The sequence below is a fragment of the Chiloscyllium plagiosum genome, unplaced genomic scaffold (assembly GCF_037043375.1).
Source record: "Chiloscyllium plagiosum isolate Xiang-an unplaced genomic scaffold, Cpla_swu_hap1 HiC_scaffold_27, whole genome shotgun sequence".
NCBI lineage: Eukaryota > Metazoa > Chordata > Chondrichthyes > Orectolobiformes > Hemiscylliidae > Chiloscyllium > Chiloscyllium plagiosum.
In genome coordinates this window covers 79,290,200-79,301,722 of record NW_028270165.1, presented here as the reverse complement: position 1 = coordinate 79,301,722, position 11,523 = coordinate 79,290,200, and the positions used below count along the sequence as shown (strand labels likewise).

At 47.5% G+C, this 11,523-nt stretch overlaps 1 protein-coding gene across 7 annotated transcripts in view; it reads right to left on the bottom strand.

Moving 5' to 3' along the window:
* Window positions 1–263: 263 nt before the first annotated feature.
* LOC148144634 (uncharacterized) overlaps window positions 264–11,523 on the bottom strand; it is a 65,674-nt gene continuing 54,414 nt past the window's right edge. For 5 of the 7 annotated variants that reach the window (XR_015751556.1, XR_015751559.1, XR_015751561.1 and 2 more), the window contains one exon: window positions 10,041–11,010. Coding sequence is in view for 1 of the 7 variants with exons in the window: in XM_087974999.1 (XP_087831125.1) it covers window positions 10,980–11,010 (31 nt within the window). In the remaining 6 variants the exon portion in view is untranslated. Of the gene's footprint in view, window positions 1,917–6,475; window positions 6,965–10,040; window positions 11,011–11,523 lie in introns of those variants that run through there. The other 2 variants (XR_015751558.1, XR_015751560.1) reach the window with 2 other exon arrangements.

Genomic DNA, 11,523 nt, shown 5'->3' with positions numbered 1-11,523 from the left:
CAGGCACCTGAGGATTAATGTGTTTTATTTGCCAGTGAAAGGTACTGCTTCACAAAGTTGGGACTATGGAAGGGAAGCAGTGACGGTGATTATCTTTGGTTGTTCTCCTTGTGAAGGTTCCCATTGCTGCGCATGTCCGTATTAACGTCAGAACTCTGCATCATGGCGGCGTCAGGTCCGCACAGTGCCGGGGCGCAATGGATGACGCACCTGACTCCACCCACCTGTTTGAAATGCAGCTCACAGCTTCTTCACACACCCCAATTAATCTTTCTCATTGTCCTGAAGCCGGCATACGGTTTGAATTCCCGATCTGCGGGAATGAGACTCTTTTCACTGTCTCGCGTCAGTAAGTGTCCCTGAGAACATCAAAGGCACGTCACAGCGCTGTCAGAGGAGGGGAAGCTGAAAGAGTCCCACACGCTGCTCACGGGCACATTTCACTTTCCCCAACTCACCGCCCCAACCACTGCGGCTCCTGGGAGTGGAAAGGGAACAAACACCAAAACCCAGTCTCATATTTGTGAATCTTCCGAAAATAAGAAAATTGTTCATCCTTTCAGATCTTGCAGCCGGGGGTGATTGTAAATGGCTGTCCAGTCAGTGTCGAGTCTTTTTGGCTGAAAATATCTTCCTTATCTCATCCCAGCATTTCTTGCCACAGAGAACTGTGCGGCAGAGTTCATGTATATATTTCCTTGTATGGTATTTTGTAAATAACATTCGTTTGCTGGTTGTTTGTATCGGGTATTTCAGGTTCATTAGCCGCTGTTTAAGTGTGTTGGTAGGTTTGTGGGCTACCATGATGGTGAGAGGGTTGAGTTGTCTGGACATCATTTAACAGATGCATTTAATGTAAGGTAATGTGGCTAGGGTTTCTGTAGACGTTGTGTCTGCTTGTGTCAATTTGTTGATGAGAAATCAGCACACTGGGTTTATTGGGTAGGCAGAAGTGAGGACTGGAGATGCTGGAAGCCAGTGTTTAGATCAGAATGGTGCTGGAAAAGCACAACAGGTCAAGCAGCTCCCCAGGAGCAGGAAAATCGACGTTTCGGGCAAAAGCCCTTCATCAGGAATAGAGGCAGGACGCCTCCAGGGTGGAGAGATAAATTGGGGGTGGTGGTGTGCTGGGGCGAAGGTAGCAAAGAGTAAAATAGGTGAATGGTGGTGGGGATGGAGGTGACAGGTCAGAGAGGAGGGTGGAGCGGATGGGGGGGGGAGGGAGATTGGCAAGTAGGACAGGTCATGATGTCAGTGCTGAGCTGGAAGGTTGGAACTGAGGTAAGGTGGGGGAGGAGAAATGAGGAAACTGGTGAAGTCCACATTGACGTTATGGCAGAACATGGGGTGTTCTTCCTACAGGCGTCGGGTGGGAAGGGAGCGGCGGTGAAGGCAGAGTGGGGTGGGGGGGGTTGAAATGTTGGGATTGATTGGTGCAGGTGTCCTGGAGATGTGACTTGACTCTCCAGTCTCCCCAATATTGTAGTGATCGCATCGGGAGCAATGGATACAAAAAATTACGTCGGTGGATGTACCGGCGAAAGTCTTCTTACTACCGTGGCCCGGGTTCGATTCCTGGGCAGGGTAACAATTTTCAGCAGAGATACCAACATGCACTTATGTCTCCCTGGTGGTCTAGTGGTTAGGATTCGGTGCTCTCACCGCCGTGGCCCGGGTTCGATGCCCAGTCAGCGAAGTAATTTTTCATGTTCAGGTCACTACTCTGGTGTGTGGGTATGTGAGACTCTGAGTTTCCAGTCACATTGACATTTAAAACCTAACTAAGCTGACAGACCGCCTCCTCCTTGTTGTCAAGGCCATCAATATCTAAGTCCTGGTGAGTCAAGTGACTGTCAGACTACGATGTGATGCTTGGTCTGAGATTTCTGCCTCCAAATTCTTCTCTTGTAATATTCCTGTGGAAAGAGATTGCAAAGGTCATCGCTGTCAGTCCACAATAGAAAATCAGAACACACAATTCTAGTTTCTGTGGGACATTCTTTCCTCTCTTAATACCCAAGATCTTTGTGCTGATCTATATGTAAATGTATACAGCAGGGTAATGTGGTGGATTGTATACTCCATGAAGAGTTCACATGAACTCAAGTTGCTGAATGGACATCTATCATGCGGTATTGACGTTCTTACTGAAGATATACAATATGCTGCAGTACAATATTACGAGCCCAGAAACAACTGCAAATCAGGCTTTTAGAGCCACAAATATTCCATCAAATATGTACCATATACCCCAGACTTATCTGTCTTATATTAACGCACGGTTGTCTTAGATTCCCAGAAGACTCGGATTTAAGTATCCAGTGTGACTTTTTGTAAAAGAAGCCATCTTTTGGACTCCTTCCATGTCATACTGACTCTATTACTGGAAATACATCCATACTACACCGCGATTCGTGGATCAATGACGTGAGGCTTATCTTTACCCTCTTATAATTTTCTGTTGCATAAATGTTTCGACGAATGCCAATATTTTTCACCAGCCATAGAGTCCGAGACGTAAAGCACAGAAACAGACCTTTCAATCTAAATTGTCCATGCCGACCGGATATCCAAAATTCATCTTGTCCAATTCATGTTGCTTGTCATCTGAGTGTGTGGCTACTAAGGATAGTTGGTCGTGTCGTTTCGAGGCTAGTTGGTGTTCATGGATGCGGATTGTTAGCTGTCTTCCTGTTTGTCCTATGTAGTGTTTTGTGCAGTCCTTGCATGGGATTTTGTACACGACATTTGTTTTGCTCATGTTGGGTATCGGGTCCTTCGTTCTGGTGAGTTGTTGTCTGAGAGTGGCTGTTGGTTTATGTGCTGTTATGAGTCCTAGTGGTCGCAGTAGTCTGGCTGTCAGTTCGGAAATGGCCCGATACCCAACATGAGCAAAACAAATGTCGTGTACAAAATCCCATGCAAGGACTGCACAAAACACTACATAGGACAAACAGGAAGACAGCTAACGATCCGCATCCATGAACACCAACTAGCCACGAAACGACACGACCAACTATCCTTAGTAGCCACACACACAGATGACAAGCAACATGAATTCGACTGGGACAACACTACCATTATAGGACAAGCCAAACAGAAAACAGCCAGGGAATTCCTAGAGGCATGGCACTCATCCACAGACTCTATCAACAAACAGATCGACCTGGACCCAATATACCGGCCACTACAGCGGACAGCTGGAACTGACAACCGGAAGCGGCACAGACAGACCACTATAAATTCCAGAGGAAACAGCACAGAAGCGCTTCACAGGAGGCTCCCACGCACTGAGGATTTTACCTAGACAGGGGACGAAACGTTTGCAAGACAAATGCCCAGCTCGGCAAACAGAACCACAACAGTTCTGCACTCCGCCATCCCAGGGAAAAGACCTTGTGTATTCACCCCATCCACGCCCCTCAAGTGTTTATAAACCTCTTTAAAAAAAATCTCTCAGCCTGCGATGCTCCTGGGAAAACAGCCCCATCCTATTCAGCCTCTCCCTGTGGTTTAAAGCTCTTACCCTAGCAACATCCTTGTGAATCTTTTCTCAATCCTTTCAAGTTTCACAACATTGAAAGTCCCCTTCTTGTCTCGAACCTGTGCCCTATTTTAGTTGACCTTTCAGAAAAAAAGCCTCTGACGATCACAGAATCCCTCCAGGGTGGAAACAGATGATTCAGCCCAACAAGTCAACACCGACCCTCCAAAGATTAACCCACAGGGACTCATTCCCCTACCCCTATTACTCTATATTTACCCCAAACTAATGCACCTGACATACACATCCCTGAACACTTGGGCAATTTACACACAGACAATCCAACTTAACCTGCCTATCCCTGGACACTATGGGTAATTGAGCATGGCTAATCCACCCTGACCTACACATTTTTGGAATGTAGGAGGAAGCCCTTGCAGACATGAGAGGTGGCGTGCAGAAAGAATGTGCAAACTCCATACAGACAGTCACCTGAGACTGAAATCGAACTCGGGTCTCTGGCACTGTGTGGCATCTGTGCAAACCACTGAGCTACCCTGCCACCCCTGTCCAACCAATCTGTGTCTCATCATATTGTCGAGGTCTCCCCTCAGCCTCTGTCTTCCCAGAGAGAAAAAAAAAATCAGGTTTATGCCACTTCTCCTCATAACTAGAGCCCTTCAGACCTGGCAATGTCCTGGTGAATCTTGTCTGTACCCTCTGCCAGAACACCCACATCCTTCCGGTAGTGTGGCGACCAGAACTGAACGTAGTATTCAAAATATGGCCAGATTAAATAGGTGTAACTCGCCAACTCTTACTCTCAAGGAAACGTGCTGTGTTTCTTCTTGACCACCGTACCCACCTGCTTTACCACTTCCACGGATCTATATGCCCAAACCCTTCTGTATGCCAGTGCTGCTATGAGTTCTGCCAGTTATCATACAATTCTTATATTTCCTTCGTCTCTAGCTTTGGACTTCCTCTACCGTGGGGAATAGACATATAAAGGAGAAAGTGAGGTCTGCAGATGCTGGAGATCAAAGTTGAAACTTTATTGCTGGAACAGCACAGCAGGTCAGGCAGCATCCAGGGAACAGGAGATTCGACGTTTCGGGCACAGGCCCTTCTTCAGGAATGAGCAGAGAGTGTTCAGCAGGAGAAGATAAAAGGTAGGGAGGAGGGACTTGGAGGAGGGGAGTTGGAAATGTGATAGGTGGAAAGAGGTCAAGGTGAGGGTGATAGGTCGGAGTAGGATGGAGGCGGAGAGGTCAAGAAGAAGACTGCAGGTCAGGAAGGCGGTGCCGGGCTGGAAGGATCCGGCTGAGACAAGGTGGGGGGAGGGGGGATGAAGAAACTGGTGAAGTCCAAGTTCATCCCCTGCGGTTGGAGGGTTCCCAGTCGGAAGATAAGACGCTCCTCCTCCGACCGTCGGGTTGTTGTGGTTTGGCGGTGGATGAGTCCAATGACCTGCATATCCTCGGTGGAGTGGGAGGGGGAGTTGAAATGCTGTGCCACAGGTTGGTTGGGTTGGTTCGTCCGGGTGGCCCAGAGGTGCTCTCTGAATCGCTCCGCAAGTAGGCAGCCTGTCTCCCCAATATAGAGGAGGCCACACCGGCTGCAGCGGATGCAGTAGATGATGTGGGTGGAGGTGCAGGTGAATCTGTGGCGGATATGGAAGTTTCCCTTGGGACCTTGGAGAGAAGTGAGGGGGGAGGTGTGGGCGCAAGTGTTGCACCTCCTGCGGTTGCAAGGGAAGGTGCCGGGAGTGGTGGTTGGGTCGGTGGGGGGTGTGGATCTGACAAGGGAGTCGCGGAGGGAGTGGTCTCTACGGAAAGCTGATAGGGGAGGGGAGGGAAATATATCCTTGGTGCTGGGGTCTGTTTGGAGGTGGCGGAAGTGACGGCGGATGATGCGCTGTACATGGAGATTGGTGGGGTGGTAGGTGAGGACCAGTGGGGTACCTACCACCTACCACCCCACCAATCTCCATGTACAGCACATCATCCGCCGTCACTTCCGCCACCTCCAAACAGACCCCAGCACCAAGGATATATTTCCCTCCCTTCCCCTATCAGCTTTCCGTAGAGACCACTCCCTCCGCGACTCCCTTGTCAGATCCACACCCCCCACCGACCCAACCACCACTCCCGGCACCTTCCCTTGCAACCGCAGGAGGTGCAACACTTGCGCCCACACCTCCCCCCTCACTTCTCTCCAAGGCCCCAAGGGAAACTTCCATATCCGCCACAGATTCACCTGCACCTCCACCCACATCATCTACTGCATCCGCTGCAGCCGGTGTGGCCTCCTCTATATTGGGGAGACAGGCCGCCTACTTGCGGAGCGATTCAGAGAGCACCTCTGGGCCACCCGGACGAACCAACCCAACCAACCTGTGGCACAGCATTTCAACTCCCCCTCCCACTCCACCGAGGATATGCAGGTCATTGGACTCATCCACCGCCAAACCACAACAACCCGACGGTCGGAGGAGGAGCGTCTTATCTTCCGACTGGGAACCCTCCAACCGCAGGGGATGAACTTGGACTTCACCAGTTTCTTCATCCCCCCTCCCCCCACCTTGTCTCAGCCGGATCCTTCCAGCCCGGCACCGCCTTCCTGACCTGCAGTCTTCTTCTTGACCTCTCCGCCTCCATCCTACTCCGACCTATCACCCTCACCTTGACCTCTTTCCACCTATCACATTTCCAACTCCCCTCCTCCAAGTCCCTCCTCCCTACCTTTTATCTTCTCCTGCTGAACACTCTCTGCTCATTCCTGAAGAAGGGCCTGTGCCCGAAACGTCAAATCTCCTGTTCCCTGGATGCTGCCTGACCTGCTGTGCTGTTCCAGCAATAAAGTAATAGACATATAAAGTTGAGCAGCCAGACAAATTTCAAAAGGACACAAAAGATGTGTCTGCAGATGGGACGACTGAATGAATCATTTCCCACAATGGTGGCAGGTGAATGGCCTCTCCCTGGTGTGAACTCGCTGGTGTGTCTGCAGGCTGCACAGCCAACTGAATCCCTTCCCGCATACTGAGAAGGAGAATGGCGTCTCCCCAGTGAGAACGCATCTGTGGGTGTCTAGTCCCAATGGGGAAGGGAACCCTTTCCCACAGTCCTCACATTTCCATGGTTTCCCCATGAGGGGAGGATTCTTTGTGTCACGCTGGGTTTGAAATCAAAAACAGAATGGATACATTGTTTCTCCCCACTGTGAGGGGTGGGATTTTGATCCCCCAAGCTGAGTAAATTGTTTGACGCATTTTTCACAGACAGCGTACTGAATCTCCCTCACTCGCGTGTCTCAGTGTTATTTCTGCCATACCAGTGTTCAAAATCTCTCACACCGACAAAAGCAAACATTTCTTCTCGAATTGAATGGCTGCTGATATTCAAGCCCCATTGATTCAAGTGGCTCTGTCAGAAGATGATGTACCATTTGTTTTCAGATTTCTTTCTGCATGTCTTCCTGCAAAAAAAATCACAGATTGAGTGATCACTGTCAGTACTGTTAAATTAATACAACATTGGTGGCAATTCCTGTAGATCGCTAGATGAGTGCTGACCATATATTATGCAGGACACAGGAAACCTTCATGCAACAAGATAGCCTTAAGTGTGTATGGAGGAAAACGCAATTTCGATCGCAATAACCTTGAACAAGCTGTCGACAAAGGTGCTGGAAATGGAGCTGAATCACGAAAATGATAATGAAATATCAAGGCTGCTTGGGAAAAGCAAGCCAGTGAAGTTACTGAATGACTTCCTGCTGTCCTAGTAAATAAAAAGACAAGAAATATAGAACGTAACTCTATTACTGCATTAGAAGGTGAAAAATCATAGCCACAAAGTTTTTTATAACAGCCAACAATATCAGATATACACCATACGAAGCAACAGATGTCTACATTTGAAATCAATGTGCCAATCCCCTAAATACTGCTCAGTTCCATGAGAAACTACTCTTATAATTCTGAACATGAGGAAAGAAGTAAACCTTTTCCAGGGTACAAACTCTATACGTGCCAAACTGAGGGAATACACAAGGAAAATATCTTTGAGAGGGACAGAGAGCATCTGAGCACCTTTGGAGAGCCTGCTCAATCCACGGAGTCACTCCAGTTGCTACAAGTGAACAGTATCCACCACACCCCACCTCCCCACGCCTCTTTCTCCCCCCCTCCCAGGATGAGGAATGGAAAGGGGTGACATTGCTTTGCTCCCAGATGTTGCCCAGAGGGAGGGAGTTTCACTCTGAAATTGACAGAGCTACCTCCCCGTTGTGACGTCCACAATGGAGGAGGGGGTGCACGTGGGGTCTCCTTTCGCTCTCCTCCACGTCAATGCGGTTTGAGTTCAAGCAAAGCACGGGGTTTAATTTTAGCTTTACACTCTCAGAAGACCCCCCACCTCTGTGGATCCAACACTTTACTCCCCCCTCCACGGAAATATCGATTTGAGAGATTCCAGAGTTGGAGTTGATACCATACCTGCTGTAGGGGGTTTGGTAGAAGCTGTTTATTTTAATGAACCATTTCAATTCAATCTCATCCTTGCCATTCAAATACTAATTTTACACAGAGGGTGGTTGATGTGTGGAATGAACCTCCTCAGGAAGCGGTGGATGCAGGTTCAATAAAAATACATTTGTTTCAGTACATGAATAGGAAAGGTTTGGAGGGATACAGGCCAACAGCAGGCAGGAGAGACTGATGTAGTTTGGGATTATGGTTGGCATGAACTGGTTGGACCAAAGGTCCATGACCATGCTGTATGACTCGATGGTAAGTTCATAGTTCCTTGAAAGGGGAGTCGTACATAGACAGCATAGTGAAGAAGGTGTTTGATATACCTGCCTTTATTGGTCAGTGCACTGAGTGCAGGAGTCGGGAGGTCATGTTGCGACTGTAGAAGACATTGGTTAGGCCACGTTTGGAGTATTGCATGCAATTCTGGTACCAGCAATCCCACCCTGACACACCATAAACCAGAGATAGTGACTGAAATTGACTCTGATACAAAATCAAATCATTAAATCGCTGCAGTGCAGAAAGAGGCCATTTGGCCCATTGAATGCATTGGGTACAGGAGTTGGGAGGTCATGTTGTAGCTGTACAGGACATTGGTTCGGCCGCTTTTGGAGTATTGCATTCGATTCTGGTCTCCCTACTGTAGGATAGGAACGATGTTGTGAAACTTGAAAGTGTGCAGAAAAGATTGATAAGGATGTCGCCAGGGTTGGAGAGTTTGTGGTATAAGGAGAGCCTGAATAGGATGGGGCTGCTTCCCTGGAGTGTCGGAGGCTGAGGGGTGATCTTATGGAAATTTATAAAATCATGAGGGGCATGGATAGAGTAAATAGGCTAGAGGAAGTGGTGGAGGCTGGTACAATTTCAACATTTAAAAGGCATCTGGATGGGTGTGTGAATAGGAAAGGTTTGGAGGGATATGGGCCAAATGCTGGCAAATGGGACATCTTGTCAGCATGGATGTGATGGATCAAAAAGTCTATTTCCGTGCTGTATATCTCTATGTCTATTTGATAACAGATGCTGATGTAAATATTGTTAGGGAGAGAGAATTCCTCAAGTAGGGGACGATAAGAATCCTGGGAGACCCCCAATTCTGGTGTACTATCTAATGAACACATTTTAAGCACCAAATGTGCACTTATGTCTAATTTTGTTTCATTTTTCTTGTTTTATTCCCTGCTATGATGGCTCTCTCGTCTGGATGGTTGTCAGGCTGGGAATATTGTGGATTAGGCCTTGATTGACTGAATGCTTTATTGCTCTGGAAGGTGTAAAAGGGGCTCAAAGTTTGAGCAGAAAGCCAGCTGAGCTGAGAACAGACAACATCTTACTCTGTGGGAACAGGGAGAAGAGGACAGAGAAATCAGGACCTGAAATCCGAGCTGACACCAGAGTACCATGTTATTAGTGCTTTGATTAGCAGTGCCCACCCTCTACATTTACCTCGCTTCCTATTCAACTTGAATGCCACGTACCCCCTCAATATTCAGATTGAATCCTTGTCATCCTGAAGCCACGTCCCTGTAAGGAGTCTCAGATCATAATTATTCTCTTCAATGTGTGCAGCCAATTCATTCAGTTTTGTTACATTGCAGCACACATTCAGCCATACAGTCTTCAGTTTCAATTCTGGTGTTCTGTAGAATCCAGTTTTGATTGATTAGATTCGATTCCCTACAGTGTGGAAACAGGCCCTTCGGCCCAACAAGTCCACACTGGCACCCTGAAGAGTAACCCTCCCAGACCCATTTCTTTCTGATTAATGAACCTAACACTATGGACAATTTAGCATGGTCATTTGACCTGACCTGCACATCTTTGGACTGGGACATTTACTTTCCGTGTCCCTTTCTATCATTCTCTGATGTTCATTTCCACATCACTACATTGCTCACCTGCCTTGATACGGATTGGCCATAAAAAATGCACGTTTATACATTCGCAGTAACAGAAGCAGGAGTAGGCCATTTGGTCCATCGAGCTACTCCACCATTCATTAAGATCATGGCTCATCTATCCATCGTCTCAGCTCCTCTTACCTGCATTATCCTGACTATCCTAAATTCACCTACCACACAAAATCCCATTGAACTATGTCTTGAATATGGCTGCTTCTTCTGCTTCCTTGGGCAGAGAATTCCATAGATTCACCACTCTCCGGGAAAAGCAGTTCCTTCTCCTCTGTCTTAAACCTACTCCCCCTAATCTTGTGACCTAGTCTCACTCACCAGCAGAAACAACTAGATAGGGTGGGTCTGGGTGGTATGCTCGTCGAATGGGTCAGTGTGGACTTGATGGGATGAATGGCCTGCTTCCACGCTGTAGTGACTCTATGATTTACCGCAGTTGTGTTTGCAATGGACCACAGCACCAGAACCTCCCACCTTCTGCAAATCGAAAGACAAGTCCACCCTGCCCTCTTGTACATGTGTTATCTAACTGCTTAATCATTTCTAGTGAATACAGCCCACACCTCCCGCTGCTGCCAGTAACCTTTACAAAGCTGATGAGACAATGCTATACCTGCAGTACTGAAAATCATAAGGCTTCTAACGATACCAGTTGCTGATTCACCACTCCCACTGATGGACAGCGTTGGAAACTGAAAGAAATGAGCAGTTTAAAACAAAAACTCATCTAACCCTTCACTAGGCTCCCTGCTCAGCACACTTTACTTAAATCACTTCAACTCCACATTGCAACAAATTCCCACTTTCCACCAATATCCTGGATGTCCTCACTCACTCAGTTGCTGTCTCACAAATGAAAGATTTCATTGTAGCTTCTGCTCCCAGTAAGGACAGAGTGACTGTCAGACATTGATATGAAAGTGGGGACTGTAGACGCTGGAGGAGTTGAAAAGTGCGGTGCTGGAACAGCACAGCAGGTCAGGCAGCATCCAAACAGCAGGAGAATCGACGATTCAGGCATCGGCCCTTCATCTGTTGATTTTTAAACTTCAGTCTTCAGATCTTCAAATACTCTGGAAAAAGAGATTGCAAAAGTCATCACGGTCAGTCCAGGGTAGAAATTCAGAACAAGCTACTCCACTTTCTGCAGAACATTTTTTTCATTTGCTGTTCCACAAAATTGAAAGCATCCCACTCTTTCTCTCTCTCTTCCTCTATTCTCACTCCCTCAAATTAATTCTCCTGAAGTTGCTGATTCAGGATCTTACAGGGACAGAAAAAGCAAAAACGTCAGGACTGACACTTTCGAATTTTGGATAACACCACGTGAAAGTTAATATCTTTCAGGATATTGGGGTATTGCTGAGAGTGAGCATGTCTGATTTTGGGAAGCAAAAGAAGTATAAATTCAGGTTGAACCTGCAATACAGCTTCTTGATAAAAAAAAACAGACATGAATTGGTTATCGTCCCTGTGGTGGGTGGGGGTGGTGGTGGTGGTGGTGGTGGTGGTGGTGGTGGTGGTGGTGGGAGGAATGAGACATCAAGGCATTGACACAGACAACCCGAGAGAAACTAAACATACAG